Source organism: Macaca fascicularis, chromosome 19 (genome assembly GCF_037993035.2).
Source record: "Macaca fascicularis isolate 582-1 chromosome 19, T2T-MFA8v1.1".
NCBI lineage: Eukaryota > Metazoa > Chordata > Mammalia > Primates > Cercopithecidae > Macaca > Macaca fascicularis.
In genome coordinates, this window is record NC_088393.1 from 62,278,606 (window position 1) to 62,294,849 (window position 16,244).

General features: G+C 50.0%; 1 protein-coding gene across 14 annotated transcripts; it reads right to left on the minus strand.

The window, feature by feature from the left end:
* Window positions 1-385: 385 nt before the first annotated feature.
* LOC102136964 (leukocyte-associated immunoglobulin-like receptor 1) lies at window positions 386-14,435 on the minus strand. 14 transcript variants are annotated; one of them, XR_012427997.1, is made up of 14 exons: window positions 14,148-14,435; window positions 12,920-13,027; window positions 11,067-11,132; window positions 10,808-10,946; window positions 10,334-10,369; window positions 6,963-7,256; window positions 6,065-6,115; window positions 2,980-3,018; window positions 2,762-2,855; window positions 2,543-2,671; window positions 2,407-2,449; window positions 1,963-2,000; window positions 1,692-1,744; window positions 386-1,152 (listed from the first exon to the last, which is right to left on the minus strand). XR_012427997.1 is itself a non-coding variant. In XM_065534873.1 (13 exons), exons 4-13 carry the CDS (start codon window positions 10,839-10,841, stop codon window positions 1,006-1,008), a joined length of 864 nt encoding a protein of 287 aa, XP_065390945.1. In that variant the 5' UTR covers window positions 10,842-10,946; window positions 11,067-11,132; window positions 12,920-13,027; window positions 14,148-14,435; the 3' UTR covers window positions 386-1,005. The 14 variants fall into 14 exon arrangements, 10 of the variants coding, with proteins under 10 accessions (XP_065390945.1, XP_045236925.2, XP_065390946.1 ...); XR_012427998.1 differs by having other exon boundaries at window positions 1,963-2,024; window positions 2,343-2,449; XR_012427999.1 differs by lacking the exon at window positions 6,065-6,115.
* Between the last annotated feature and the right edge of the window lie 1,809 nt (window positions 14,436-16,244).

The following is a 16,244-nucleotide window of genomic DNA, read 5'->3' on the forward strand; positions in this document are numbered from 1 at the left end:
GTGGCCGGATCTCAGCTCACTGCAAGCTCCGCCTCCCGGGTTCACGCCATTCTCCTGCCTCAGCCTCCCGAGTAGCTGGGACTACAGGCGCCCGCCACCTCGCCCGGCTAGTTTTTTGTATTTTTAGTAGAGACGGGGTTTCACGGTGTTAGCCAGGATGGTCTCGATCTCCTGACCTCATGATCCGCCCATCTCGGCCTCCCAAAGTGCTGGGATTACAGGCTTGAGCCACCGCGCCCGGCCTGATCAATTAAATTTTAAAAAGAAAACGCTGACACCTCCTTTGTAGGTCCTGTTTCCCACACTCAGCTTTGAACAACTGTGAAGGCAGAGCCTGGGTCCGAGAGACCTATGCACCCAGGACCAGGCCTGAGGTTGCCAGATGTGAGGTATTCAAAATTATTTATTGATGCACAGAGTAAAGCATGATCCAGAGAACGGGGCTTGGCTCTCAGCTGTGTGTGTATAGTGCAGTCTCAAGGATAACTCTTGACTTCTAGGAAGGTCTTTAAGGGTCAACAAGGCAAATAATTACAGCAAAGTCTCTGGGGTCATTGGAGGTTCACAGCAGACACCTAGGACAAGCTTGGAGGCGGCATCACTGCTCAGGAAATCAGCTGATTGGCTGTAGCAGGGTCTCTGGAAATAGCCTGACGGCTGTAGCTGGGCCTCTAGAACAGGCAGGTGACTTCAGCTGGGTCTCTGGAAACAGTCAGGTGAATAAAGCTGGGTCTCTAGAAACAGCCAGGGAACTGTAGCTGGGTCTCTGGAATCAACTGAGAAACTGTCCAAGGAGATGCTCAATTGTAGAAGGGACCACCTGGCTAACGAACCTTCTGGATGCTGGTTAGAAATCTCCAGTCTCCAGCTCATGTCTCCAGGTCGGCTGCCTGGCTGGCTTTCTAGACGAAGATGAGTCCAAGGGGAAGCCTTCCAAATGGCCGCTTCAGGCTTTTCCTAGAGTGACTTTATATCCTCAGGTGTAGAGGTCAGGTGGGCCTGGGGTCAGTGTCTGGCAACAGCTGCATACATGCTGGACTCAGCCATGGGCTCTGTGGACTGTGGGGACACAGCCTGGGCTGTCCTCCGTGTGAGGGCCCAGTGGTCCAGCTGCGCATACGTCACCTCCTGGGAACTCCCTGCAGCCGGGGCCTGGGAGAGAGAGACCCAGGGTGAGGGAGTGCCTGGTGGAGGGTGAGGTGAGGGGTTGTGGGGCTGGAGGGCTGTGGCGGCCATCTCTATGGGCCCCGAGGACCCTCTCCTGAAATTGCATCCGTGTGAAGAGCCCTCCCACAGGGTATTAGGGTTGGTCTACGTGACAATGAACAAGGCAGAAGGGAAGACTCCTGACTTCCAAGCTGAGGCAAAAGACATCGCGCTTCCGCCCCTCCCTGCCACCCATCCTTGGATCCCTCCCTCTGGGGCAATCCGCGGTGTGGAGAGGCCCCTGTGAGAGGAACAGAGGTTTCCTGCCCACAGCCGTGGGAGTGAGCGTCTTGGACGTGGATCCTCCAGCCCACGGGAGCCTTCAGATGCACACAGCCCTCGGCGACCTCTCGACAGCAACCTCAGGACAGGCGGTGAGCCGGAACCGCCCAGCTGAGCCACTCCTGAATTCCTGACCCAAGGAGCTGAGATTTTTTTTAAGCTGCTAAATGTGGGGAACTTGAATAACTAGGAGGAAGGCTCACCGAGGTGTCCATCTCTCTGTCCTTCTCAGGAAGTCCATTGACTGTGGCCTTGTCTGGGGGAGAAAATACATGGCCAGTTTTCTGGGAAGGATGTCACAAGGCAAATCTGCCTGAGACCCCCCAGCTTCAGTTGATATCCTGCATCCAATCGATAATACGACCTTCTAGAATGTTCCCAAAGATTCTTCCCCCCGCCCCCCACATTGCATCTGGATTGGCAAGAAGTTCCCACTTCCCCATCCCAGGCCTGTCCCTCCTCCTCCCCCTTTACCTGCTGTCCTCTCTAGAACATCAACAGCCAGGTCGGGCCTGAGAGGAAAAATAAAAGTGAACCTCGGCCGGGCGCGGTGGCTCAAGCCTGTAATCCCAGCACTTTGGGAGGCCGAGACGGGCGGATCACGAGGTCAGGAGATCGAGAGACGATCCCGGCTAACACGGTGAAACCCCGTCTCTACTAAAAAATACAAAAAAATAGCCGGGCGAGGTGGCGGGCGCCTGTAGTCCCAGCTACTCGGGAGGCTGAGGCAGGAGAATGGCGTAAACCCGGGAGGCGGAGCTTGCAGTGAGCTGAGATCCGGCCACTGCACTCCAGCCTGGGCGACAGAGCAAGACTCCGTCTCAAAAAAAAAAAAAAAAAAAAAAAAAGTGAACCTCAGGGGCAGCCTGGGGGCAGAGGACTGGGTGGAGGTCCAGGAGTCATTCCCAGGGGCCTCACCTCTGCTGTAGCTTCTGCTCCTCGTCCTTGCTTCTGGGGGGCCCTGAGGACAGTCGGGGTACAAATTAAGGAGACCTTCTTCCTAGACTCTCCTGACAGCTTCCCCGGGTCACTCCACCCTGCCCCTGAGACCTACCCTGCTTCATCTGATTCTGGCGATGGAGGAAAAAGAGGACCAGAAGGAGGAGACAAAAGAGGAAGACCACTGAGACCCCGATGAGAATATAAAGATGCTCAGCACTCAGGCCTTGGGAAGCAGGTGCATCTAAGAAAGACAGAAACAGGTGTTCAGCAGTGTGCATTTATTGAGCACCTACTGTATACCACACATGTCACCTGCGTGTCATAGACTTACTAATATATAAAATCTCTCAGGTAAATAATAGTCCTGCAGCACAGGGATCGTTATCCCCTTCTTCCATCACCGGAGTCCTGAGTGCTGGGGCCCTCTGCACAGGGACACAGCCGAGGCCATTGGCAGAGTGGGAATCTGACCAACCCCAAAGCCCAACCTCTTTCTCCTTCCCCAGGAGGCACACGCCAGGCTCACACTCCATAGTCCCCATCACTCACGCTCATTGTGACTGTTGTCTGATGGCCTCTGCGTGGGTCCTGGGAGGGAGGAATTAGAAGGAAGTGGAGTTAGTCCTGAGCTGGACAGAGAAGGCTCTGAGTCCTCCCATGTCCACTGTGGGGATCTCTCTTCACTCCCCAGGACCCTGACCGCTCCTTCTAGACCAACACCATCCAGCAGAGTCTTCTGTGATGATGGAAACTTTCTACATCTACTGTCCAGTATGAGAGTCACACGTAGCTACTGATATTTAAATTTATCCAAAGTTGAATGGTGTGAGAAGCCTGCTGCACTGTCTGCATCTCGAGGGCTCAGTGACCCCATGTGCCTGATGCCATCCCTACTGGATGGTGCAGATACAGTGCGTTTCCTGGGCATGAAGCTGTGGTAGACATCGCTGCTCTCTGCCCTCTGTGGATCTAGGCAGAGACCAACCACCAAGAAGAGGAAGGGAGACCTTCCCTCCCTGACCTCCTTCTGGGTTCCCACCAGAGTGCAAGAATCTCCCCTGTCTGATTTTATCTGCCCTCGCGGCAACCCCCTGATGGGGATGTAACCCGCCCTCCTGTGGGAAGAATCCAAGCCCCGATGTGCTCCTGTTTCCTGAAGCCCTGCAGCTAGTGGGCGAGTGTGTGCGGCGCCGCCCAGGCTCCCTGCGCAGCGCATTCCGGGCCGGCCCGTCATCTCCTCGAACATTCACCCTCCTCTGCACAGTGCACGCCACTACCCAATTCACAGGTAACCAAATGGGGTCCTGCGGGGCTCCCCAAAACCCAGGGTCCGAGCCAAGCGTCTCTCTTCCAGGAACAGCGTCCCTCCCCTTCCCCGCTGCCTAGGTAGCATCTTCAATATCCTTCAAGAAAGGCAGACGTTCTCTCTTGGAGTGTGCTTTCTCTCATGCCTCGTCCACGTTCCAAGGTCCAGGACACCACCCGTTATTCTACACCATGACTTCCTGGGCTTGCTCTTCATAACATTTGCCACCATTTAAAATTGCATATGTATTATACATGTGCAATAGTATACATTTTATATTATTTATAGCCATATGTATCATGTATTATGTAAATGTATAATATATAACAAATATATTTTTAAATTATGTAATCTTGACATAGACATAATTTAATGTATATAGTGTTAATTGTGTATGATTTATAACTTATGTTACATATATTCACTATAATTCACTATAATATATAATGTACAATTTATATTAAATCTAAACCTGTAATTAAATATAAAATATTTTTTCTATTATAGTTATATATAATGTATACATAATAGATAGTATGTTTACATTAATACCTATATTTATTTATTAATTATAACAGCTGAAATTTATACTATATAGTAAATTATCTTTCATATAATATATAATATACATTATAGTCATATGTAGTGATGCACTAACATATTCTTATTATATAATTATCTTATATACATAATATGTGACGGAAAAATATTTATTATAATTTAAATTATAGATCTGAAATTCTCCATTGCAAATCATATATTTTTATCTGTATATGCATGTATGAGAATCTGTGCATTTCTATCACTCATTCTAATTGTTTCTCCCCATTGAAGTTCACAAGGTGGGAGGCCATTGCTCCTCATTCACGGTGCATCACACCCAGAGCCTTCAGTGCCTGTCACAGTCCCTGTGAGGACAAAATACTTCCTCAGTATTAATAGCAGCACCCCTCATTTGGGGTTTTCTAATCAGCACTGATGTCAGCGCTGTGTGTACTTGAACTCAAGTCTCCCCTAAACGATTCTACCGGGGCAGCTATTTTACTGCCTATGTTTCACATGAGGAATTTGGGACACAGGAGGTTTGGGTGAGTCACTCTCAGGCATGGAGCCGGGGGGTGGCAGAACCACCGGGTTTCGAACCATGAACCCAGCCATCTGGCTGCAGGAGGGTCTGTCCTCGTAACCTTTATATGTCACTGCATGAAAGATGAGAGAGGAGAGAGGGAAGGAGAAGGAGAGAGAGAGAGAAAGAGAGGGTAGATATTCCCGCAGACAGAAGGCTAATAAAAACCAGACACTGGACTTGAACCAGGTCAGCTGGACTCAGGAGCACGTCCCATCCCTCTGTGCCCCGGCAGCCCAGGAGCCTCTGAGGGGGTCCAGGTGGAGCACAGCATGGCTCCTCCCACCTCCCCATGTGGCTTCAGCCCCTGGTCCCACCTGCCTGAGCTCACAGCCTGAGCCTCACAGGCCATCACTGGGTGACCAAGGACGACCACTCTGGTGATGGAAACCCAGGTGAAGAAGGGCTCGCAGATGTCTTACGACCCCGTGTCCTCCCCTGGGAGGTTCTAGTCACAGATCACAGGGGGAGATGGACAACTTGAGACCCAGGGACTTGGGGCAGCTTCTCTCCCATCACAGAGTCCAGGGGCAGAGCCAGATGGAAGGGAAGCCTCATGGCTTCATCCTGGTCACCGTTCGCAGGCTATGTCCCCTCCCTGTGGCACCCTCCTCCTCTTACAGGACCTTACTCCACTGTTCAGGCCTCCCCCGGAGATCACAGAGCCAATAGGAGCATCACCGTCCCTCTCTGGGTGTCCCAGGTTGGAAGGTGAGTTCTAAGTCCCTCCATCAGGTGCAGAGAGGGGTGAATAGTGAGGCCATGCCCACAAGGGGGCAGCATGGAGCTCGGGAGAACCCGAAAGTCTGGGGTGGGGCTGCCCGGGTGGGTGGCCCCTGCTCCTGCCCCTGCCCCTGCCCCTTCATAGCCTTGTGCCTTTAAGCAAGAAACTTTAGTTTATGTTTTGCATATTAGAGAGGAGGAGGAGTTAGAGAATCAGACTAGTACCTCCCCCGGAGAGTAGTGCTTGCACTAAGTGTTTTCCACAGTTCCTGGCATGGAACGAGGTTACAATCACGGTACCATTGTTGCTATGGTCTCTAGGAGCATTAGCCACCTCCCAGAGCTGGGCGGGTGTCAGTCCCTTCCCGTGGCCTCCCTAAACCTTGACTCCAAGCCCAGGGCCGAGGGCTGGACTCGGAGCTGCATCCCCAGCACAGATCCCTCTGCAATCCCTTCCGGCTGAGGACCCTGCTACTGACCAGCTGAGGAGTCGGGCTCTGTGACGGGGGAGTCCGTGTCTCCAGAGGTTTCTGTAAACAGGGGCAAGAGAAGGATGTAGAACCCGTCCCAACCAACCTGCCCTCCTCCACCCTGAGCCCCCATCCAAAGGCCGCATGGCCATCAGGCAATCCCAGACAATGTCCCGAGACTCCTGAGAAAACAGGGCAGGGGACAGGAGGCTGGGGAGAGCCCCGCTGCTTGCCCCATTCTCCCTGGGGCTGGTCACTCCCTCTGCTCCTCCCACCACAAGCTCTGCTTGACCTCAGGGGACCTTTGAGGTCCTGGGGGGACATGAAGGTGGGTTGGAGCCTCTCCAGTGGACTTTGACTCCAGGACATCTCTGGGGCTGAGCACACACAGGGGTGCGTGTGGTAACATACCAAAGGTTTTCCCAAAGCACTGTCCAGCCCTGACCAGGGGCCATCCCTGGGTCCTGTGCTCTGCCCAATGGGAGATGAACCACACCAGGAGAAGCACATTGCCTGGGGCAGGTTCTGGCTCAGTGGAAAGGAATAACAAGTGAGACCATCCACCCTGTGTGAAAAGACACTCATCCCCTTGTAGGGGGGTCGCCCCCTAATCTCTGGGAACCCACTCCCCACCCAGCCAAGCAGAGCCAGCTCTGAGCCCACCGGATGCTGGGGCTGAGTGTCCAGGCCATCCGTGGTGTCCGGAGGAGACCAGGGCTCCAGGGACCTAAGCAGGTGCGAGGGCAGAGGGGAGGTGTGTGCAGAGGGAGAGGGGGAGAGGAGGGCTTGGGGGTCAGGAGGAGGGCAAGGGTGGCCACAGAGAGAGGGCAGCAGCTGGGACAGGGTCCAGGGACCTGTGCTCGAGGGCCGAGCTGAGACTGGGGCAGGGCCCAGGTGACGTCCTCACCTTTCACCACCAGGTCCAGGTAGTCACTGAGCTCAGACCATCTGGTGGACTTCACATAGATGCAGCGATAACGTCTGGCATTTCCTTCACTTACTGAGTCAATGTGGAATCTGGCCTCGGACTCAGATGGACTAGCTTGAGACACATCCTTAGTATCATTGAACTTGGATCTACCCTCCCTCTCCAGGCGGAATTGGTCAACCCCAACCGGGCCCCGGCACACGATAGTCACAGGCCTCCCCAGGGGGATCACGGTGCCTGGCTCAGCCGAGATGGAGGGTCTGGGCAGGGGCCCTAGGAGGGAAGCAGAGAAGGACCTCAGCGTCCACCATAGGAAGTCACCATGCCACACGTGTCATTTTAGCGTCACACTTCAGGGATTTTAGCAATTTTGTAGAGTTGTGCAGCCACGACCACAGCCCAACCTTAGAACATCGCCAGGCCTCCTGCACCTTCTACGTGTGCGGGAATCCTCATCGGTGCAGAGTTATTTTCCCAGTTGACAATAAGGACCCCGAGACTTGCTCACAACTTGGGCCTTGCTCAGGGTCACGTGGGAAGTGTCGGAGCAGCCTGGGGCCCCTCATGTCTGCCGAGAGCCCAGGGCCACTTTCCAGAGGGACAGAGGGTGGGAGGGGGCACAGGACGGGGATGACAGGGTCATTCGTGAAGGACAAGGGACAGGGGTGCGAGGGCTCTGGAGATGGCTCGTGCTGGGGCCTGAAGGGCACTGGCCGGTCCCCGGGTGGGACTGAGTGTGGGACGGGGGTTGCCAGGCTCCTGTGAGGGTCCGATGGGGTGAGGGTGAAGCCCCCAGCCCTGACCCAGCCCTGATCTGCTCACAGCAGATGCCCAGCCCGTGACAGGTCCCCATTGCTAATGCAGGTCTCTGTGGAGACACCACCTCTGGGTTTTCCTCTAGTTTCTACTTTCTCCTCAGCCGAATTTGCATTTCCTTGTTATTAAAGCTCTTCAAAAACCCTGTTTATCTCAACTGGGCTTGGGGTGGAGGAGGAAGGGCGGGTTTGACGCCCTGAAACAGGAAGGTTGTGTCAAAATTAGCAAAATCCCTGAGCAGGGCAGAGAGCTGGCAGGGCTTCAATTCGCTCATCCCGTCTTCATTCATTCTCTGTTATTGACAGATTAAAACTGCATATATTGAAGGTGTACAACATGATGTGTTGGTACAGATACACACTGTGGAATCGCTGAATCAAGCTAATTCATATAACCTTACTTTGCATAATTTTTGTGGTGAGAACATTTAAAATCTGCCTCTTAGCGATTTTCAAGCATACGATACATTGTGATTAATCCTTATGTTGCACAATCCTGAACTTACTCTTCCTGTCTAGACGAAATTTTCTATCCTTTGACCAGCATCTCCCCAAACCCACCCATTTGTTCATTTTTCTTTCTTTTAACCATATCTCAGTTACTTATCAATCCGTTTAAAGATGCTTTTCATGGGCTGCTAATTCCACAAATGTGAGAAACACACACAGGGTGCCTGCCCTTTGGAGGTGGACGTCTAGAAGCGAGGACAGATACTGCTCCGAGAATTGTCCAAACTGCAGCTGTGAACTGTGGTTAAGTTTCCTGTGGGTAAGCGCAGGAATCTAGGGGACAGGTGGGCGGTGGAGCTGACCTCCTCTGCAAAGTCCTCAGGGACAGGATGTGGCTGAGAAAATGGGCACGTCCAGACCAAAGAGAGGTACACAGGTCTGATTCTATCTGAAGATAAACAGGGGAAGGGCTCTGAGAAAAAAAAATTCATCTTACAATGAGATAGTAAATGAAAATTTTTGAATACAATTTAAAAACGGTGGAAAGTACAATGGTCATGTCTGTGCTTTCGCAAATCACAGCGTCCCTGGGGTCAGGAAGGGAGCAGGCAGCAGTGGTATGGACAGGCTGCGGCCGGCCTCAGGGAGCCACGGAGGGGAGAGCGGCCACCACTGGGGGGAGACACAGGAAAAGTCAATGAAGAGAGAGGGAAAGATGAGAAAAACTGAGAGTGAAATCACCAGGACTGGGTGACATCATGCATCTAGGAGGATGGAGAAGAGATGGAATGTTCAGAGTCTGCCCTTTGTGACTGTCGTGTTCCCCACCAAGAAGCTGCCGAGTGAAGTGTGGGCTGGTCTGGGGAAAACTGTCGGGCTCAGCCTTGGCCGTGTTGGGTTTGAATTCTCGTTGTAGAAATCGGTGTGTGGAGGTGACGCCTGCACTCCCAGGGTGACCGCAGAGCTACTCACAGCTGCCAAGACCTGGAAGTAACTTGAGTGTCCACTGCCAAATGAATGGATGAGGAAAATGTGGTGTGTCTATGCAATGGAATATTATTCAGCCCTAAAAAAGGAAGGATGTTGTATCATTTGCAACAACATGGATGAACCAGAGGACATTGTGTTAAGTGAAATAAGCCGGGCACAGAAAGACAATTATTACTGCATGATCTCACTTATCTGTGGAATCTAAGAAAAGTTGATCACACGGAAGTAGATAGTAGAATGGTGGTTACTGGAGGCTGCAGGGCCTCCAGTAATATGGGAGAGACACTGATCAAATGATACAGAGTTTCAACTAGCCAGGAGGAGTGAGTTTTTCAGATCTGTTGCACAGCAGAACAATAGTTCATAATAATTTATTGTATATTTCAAAAGTACTAAAAGGAGATTTAAAATATTCTCATCACAATAAAATAAGTATGTGATGGGACTGATATGTTAATCAGCTTTATTTAATCTTTCCACCATGTGTACACACGTCATCAGATCACAATGTACCCTTCAAACATATACAATTATTTGTCAATTAAAAATAAAATTTTTGAAAATAAGAAAGGCAAAATAAGACAGGTGGAGGATGCGAGAGAGAACTGGGTGAGGGTTATGCATTTTACATCTGGAATAGTTTGCAATCTAGGGTGTGTGTGTATATATATATATATTTTTTTTTTTTTTTTTGAGACGGAGTCTCGCTCTGTCACCCAGGCTGGAGCGCAGTGGCCGGATCTCAGCTCACTGCAAGCTCCGCCTCCCGGGTTTACGCCATTCTCCTGCCTCAGCCTCCCGAGTAGCTGGGACTACAGGCACCTGCCACCTCGCCCAGCTAATTTTTTTTGTATTTTAGTAGAGACGGGGTTTCACCGTGTTCGCCAGGGTGGTCTCGATCTCCTGACCTCGTGATCCGCCCGTCTCGGCCTCCCAAAGTGCTGGGATTACAGGCTTCAGCCACCGCGCCCGGCCAATCAAGGGTATACTTAAAGGGGTCCCTCCAGGCCCTCTAAGCATCAACATGACTCCCACCCAGGACTGCCCTTGGGGTGCCAGAGGGGACAGGGAAGACGGGACAAAGGTGTGACTCACCCTCCTGCGCGTGGATCGTCTGGGCCAGGCAGAGCACTGCAAGAGAAGCCCCAGTGAGAAAAATGCCACCACCCAGTCTCCTTACGGGGCTGCTTTCAAAACGGGGCTGGATGGAGCTGGGGGGCGTTCAGCATTTCATCAGGACCAAACCAACCCTCCTCGACATCACTATCTCAGTGCAATCCTTCTTGCTGCAAAATGGTTTCAAGATAAATCCCAAAGTCTCCTCTTCCAAAAAGGCTCCTGCTCCCCCAGCCCTTCTTAAAGCTGACCTCATCCCCATACCCGGGTCCCTGTTTTTAGGACAAGGTCTTCTCTGGTCAGACTTAGGCCCCGGGGAGAGCAGCAGGGCAGTCTTGGGGGAGGAGGACACTTTCCTTCCCAGAATCTTCTGCACTGGAGTCAGGCTTGAGCAGGGAACTCTCCAGACCTCCCGACCCCCTTTCCAGCCTCCCCGCTGCCTCCAGGACTCACCTAGGCCCAGGAGGGCGGTGGGGTGGGGAGACATGGCCCCGGTCCCAGCAGTCCGGCCTGGCCTGGGGTGCACCAGTGCAAGGACAGAACTCTGCAGCAGACACAAGCTGACAGGATGTGCTGGCCAGGGGCCTCCTGCCTGTGGGGTTTCCACAGCAGCTGCCTCACACAAGAGGAAGAGCTTTCTGTCCTGTTCTTTCCCGCCTTCCCACTAGTGAGACAAGAGGGAGGGTGCTGGTTTCTGAAAAATGTCACTTACCCTAAATGTGGCTTAGGATCAGATGACCCTAAACTAGGTACCCGATGTGTCAGCCTCTTTCTAAATCTATGGGACAAGGCAGAATAAAGGTCGGGCAACCAACTGACTTGGACGCCATCCCAACTCCACAAGTCAACGGTCGCAGCTCTTGGGCAAGACGTGACACAACTAGAAGCTGACATTTCCTCGTATTAGAAATGGGAGCCATAGAAATCCTTCCCCAAATTTTTCATACTGTGATCTTTGCTAAAATCCCAACAAGGTATTTAGCATGTTAAAAAATATTCTACGACGCATACTATTTTTTTCAGGAGACAGTGTTGGTGAGGATGTGGAGAAACTGGATCCCTTGCGTACTTCAGTGGGAATTAAAAATTGGGCAATCACTATAGAGAACAGTGGGGAGGTTCCTCAAAAAATTAAAAATAGAGCTACCATATGGCCCAGGAATCCCACTTCTGGGTCTATATTTAAAATAAACAAAACAAAACAAAAAAAATAAATAAAAATTAAAAAATAAAATAAAATAAACAGGCCAGGCATGATGGCTCACGGCTGTCATCCCAGCACTTTGGGAGGCCGAGGCAGGTGGATCACCTGAGGCCAGGAGTTCGAGACTAGCCTGGCCAACATAGTGAAACCCTGTCTCTACTAAAAATACAAAAAAATTAGCTGGGTGTGGTGGTGGCAGGTGCCTGTAATCCCAGCTACTTGGGAGGCTGAGGCAGGAGAATCGCTTGAACCCAGAAGGCGGGGGTTGCAGTGAGCTGAGATTGCACCATTGCACTCCAGCCTGGGCAAGAAGAGCAAGACTCTGTCTCCAAAAAAAAAAAAAAAAAAAATCAGTATGTAAAGAGCCATCTGAACTCCCCTGACCACTGCAGCACTATGCACTATAGCTAAGACGTGAAAATCATCTAAATGTCCATGACAGATGAATGGATATGGAAAATGTGGTACACACACAGGGGAATACTATGCAGCCTTAAACAAGGAAGAAAATTCTGCCATGGGCGACAACACAGACAAACCCTGAGGACATCACGCCAAGCGATGCAGATGCGGAGACCAAGTACTGCATGATGTCACAGGAGGTCTGCAAAGTCACCAGAGTCACAACATCACAGCAGGGAATGGTGGTTATGGGGGCTGGGAGGAAGGGAAAATGGGGAGTTATTAGCAAACAGGCCCTATCTGCTGTCCAACATACGACCTATAAATCATCAATAATAACGTCTTGTTCACTTGAAATTTGTTAATTCATGTTATTTGGAGGGCCCAGAGGAAGACAGGAAGAGAAGGGAATGTTTGAAACTTCTTGGAGACTGATTACATGGTTGTGACCAAGATGCTGATAGTGATGTGAGCAGCGAAGTCCAGACTGACAAGGTCTCAGCTGGAAATGAGGATCTTACTGGGAACTAGAGCAATGGCCGCCCTTGTTACGCCTTAGCAAACAACACTGCTGCATAGCGTCCATGCCCTCGAGATACCACGCCAGGGTATCTGGGGAAGAAATTTCTTTTTTCTTTTTTCTTTTTTTTAACAGAGTCTCGCTCTGTCACCCAGGCTGGAGTGCAGTGGTGCGATCGTGGCTCACTGAAACCTCCGCCTCCCAGGTTGACGCCATTCTCCTGCCTCAGCCTCCCGAGTAGCTGGGACTACAGGCGCCGCCACCTCGCCCGGCTAATTTTTTGTATTTTTAGTAGAGACAGGATTTCATTGTGTTGGCCAGGATGGTCTTGATCTCTTGTCCTCATGATCCACCCGCCTCGGCCTCTCAAAGTGCTGGGATTACAGGCGTGAGCCACCACGCCTGGCTGACTAATTTATTTCTTAAACACACTTCTTACCTGGGAATAAATTCAAATTTGCAGAAGAGTTGCAGAGATACAGAGAGTTCCTATATGCCCTTCATTCAGATCCTTCTAATGTTCATGCTTTACACGACCCCAGCACATCTGCCAGAAAGAAAAAAATTAACACTGATACAGTAATTAAAATGACAGGTTTTATTTAGATTTCATCACCTTTCCACTAATGTTCTTTGCCTGTGCTGAGATCCAATGCAGGGGCACCGTCCTGCCTTTACTTCCCTCTCTGTTAACTGTAGAGAAGGGTTTCTGTTTTCCTAGTTGGGCCCTGATTAATATTCCCCTAGTATCTGAATACCAGGTGCCCAGGAAGGATGGGGGGCAAGGGTGTGGTGCCCACTAGGGAAGGAGTGGCTGGCAGAATCGGCATCTGTCGGTTCCTCCACAATCTAAGGTCACAGAAAACATGGGCAGTTACTCTGGGTTTTTCCGTAAGAGGGGTGATACAGAGCTGTCGTTGTTCCATATTCTCAGAGGGCCCCTCCACCTTTGCATTCCTCTAAGACTTTGATCCCAGCTGGAGAAGGCAAGCTATATGCTTATGTCCAAGGCATGCCACAGACTCAGCACGGCACAGCGTCCTCACTCAAAAACGTTACTTGGTGTGGGATGCACAGGCATGGAGTAATGATTCTCACACTAGACTCAGATACACACACTATATTAGCGACTTAAACACCAATTAAATGTCAAGTGCAAAGACGACATCTGCATAAACAAAATGACGTAAGATACAACGTGAAACGTCATTCAAAGAAGAGTTTGCATTAGAATAGTTCAAATATTTCAAAACTGTTCCAGCACGGTCACTGCGTTGCTGACCAGTCTTCCTCCTGACATGTGGTTGCCGTAGTGATCTCAGGCTTGGACCTCGTGGACAGACTGGGGAACTCAAGCTAAACCCTGGTCCTCACAGAGTTCGGCACATTGCAATCCCGTGTCTTTCCTTCCAATAGAATCCAATCTCAAGGTCCCCAGTTCCTGAGCAGCCCTGGCTTGGCTCAGCCAAAGGGAGGTGTCTAGAGAATCTGAGTCTAGACTGCCCGGAGGTCTGCACTTCTTGCCGTTTTCAGGAGATTCAACTGCAAAGCCCTCCCCAGGTCATCCACATTGGCTCACGTGTCTGTGCCCCACCCTTCCTGCCTGGGAGAAGCCTCTTGTTCAGCCGAAAAAGCAACCTGAGGGTGAGGTGGTAGCAGGGACTCACCCACGTCTCTCGCCATCTTCGGGCCCGGATGGAGCCCTGGAAGGAAGACCTCAAGACGATGGTCATCTCCACAGGATTCCCACCCTGCCCCTGGCTTTGTCCTGAATATTAGCCTTGGCAGCCTGGCCTGGGTTCCGATGCTGGATGAACCTGGCTTTCCACGGGCTCCCACCTCCAGCCTGCGCTGTGGAGAGACCAGGTCCTCGGAACCGTATTTTAACCTTGTCCTCCCTTCCCTTCCGGGGTTTACCAAGACATAGCGGGTGTCGTAGATGTGAAAATGCTTCTGCTATACCAGAGTCAGGAACTGAGCAAAACTGAAAAATGCACAGGATGTGGTCTCCCAGGTGCTAGCATCACAGCTCTAATCTTTAACAAGGTCCAACCGCAGGCACAGAAATAAACAGCTTCTCCCTGCCCTGCACACGTCTCCAATTTTACCCAGGATGGGGCTGAGGAAGCAACACAGATTCACAAATTTTACTTTTTTTTTTTCTTGCATGAGAGCCAAGGCAATAGGAGGCAAGGCTTGCTCCCTAGTTAGTGCCTGACAGGAACCGTATCTCCGTCCCAATCCTTCCATTCAAAGGAGGCGCAATTTGCTTTTACCAAATGTAAAACTCACGTCAAAACCGTGGTGTGAGTATTTACACCAGAGAAATCGGCAAACGCTACACGTCAGGGTTGTTTTTTGTGTTTCCTTTTGCTTTTTTTTTCAAAGAGCTGATGGTCAAGCCTTTACCAGCACACCACTGGTAAATTTCCAAGGGCCCATTTAAAGACATTTTTTTTTGCAGAACACGTAAAAAACATCAACGTGAAGTCAACATGCTCCAGAAAAACCAGAGAATTGATAAAGCATGACTATTTCTGTAGCACATACTCTACCGTTTCCCCCTCCTACCTCAGCTACCATAATCAGCATCTGAAGTCTTATGTTCAAATTTCCCTTGCACTTTTGTAAATATAGTGTTCTCTCATCGATGTGTCTACTTGGTGTGTGTGTGCATATATATACATATAAGTGTGTGTATATGCATATATGTATATATACATATGTATGTATGTGTATATATACATATATGTGTGTGTATATACATATATGTGTATATATACATATGCATGTATGTGTATATATACATATGTGTATATATGCACATATATTATATATAATATGTGTGCATATACATATATGTATGTATGCACGTGTGTATATGGACACATGTGTATATACATATGTGTGTATACACATGTGTATATGGACATATATGTGTATATACGTGTGTGTACACACGTGTATATGGACATATGTGTGTGTATACATATATGCATGTGTGTATATACACATATGTGTGTGTGTGCATGGATATATATATATGCTGTCATTTAAAATTTTTATTTATTTAAGATAGGTCTCTCTCCATCACCGAGGCTGGAGTGCAATGGTGCAATCTCAGCTCACTGCAGCCTCCACTTCCCAGGCTCCAGCGATCCTCCTGCCTCAGCCATCCGAGTAGCTGGGATTACAGGCACGTGACCCCACACCCAGCTAATTGTTGTATGTTTAGTAGAGATGGGGTTTCGCCATGTTGACCAGGCTGGTCTTGAACTCCTGCCCTCAGGTGATCTGCTCGCCTCAGCCTCCCAAAGTGCTGGGATTACAGGCATGAGCCACTGTCCTCAGCCTCTTTTTTAATTTTAGTGCAAAGTACAGTTTTCAAAACAATGTTTGCAATGTCATCAAATACAGAATGAGCATGCATGAATGTTTCCTTAATTCATTCATGATGAAATCATCATTGAAAATTCCTGTCTTTACCCAAATATTTAGCTTCTTCTGTTGCTCTTCATTTGTTCCTGCGTTTCTCCATTTCCACTGGGATTATTTCCTCTTGTCCAAGCCTTTTATTCTGGCAACCAATGAACTTTTCACTCTTTCTATAGTTTTACCTTTTCTAGAGTGTCACATAGTTGGAATCAGACAGTGGATCCCCTATCTGGGCTGACTTCTTTCATGTAATGATATACATTTAACTCTCTTCCACGTCTTTTCATGACTTGAGAGCTCATATCTTCTTTGCACGGGGTAATATTCCA

What these genes read in the sequence shown, in the direction of transcription:
- LOC102136964 (XM_045380990.2), bottom strand. Translation starts at nt 10,841, where the DNA reads ATGTCTCCCCACCCCACCGCCCTCCTGGGCCTAG. An exon ending in GACGATCCACGCGCAGGAGG is followed by an intron (nt 7,257 to 10,333) that starts GTGAGTCACACC and finishes CTTCCCTCCTAG; the next exon opens with GGCCCCTGCCCAGACCCTCC. An exon ending in CCAGAATCAGATGAAGCAGG is followed by an intron (nt 2,450 to 2,542) that starts GTAGGTCTCAGG and finishes GACTGTCCTCAG; the next exon opens with GGCCCCCCAGAAGCAAGGAC.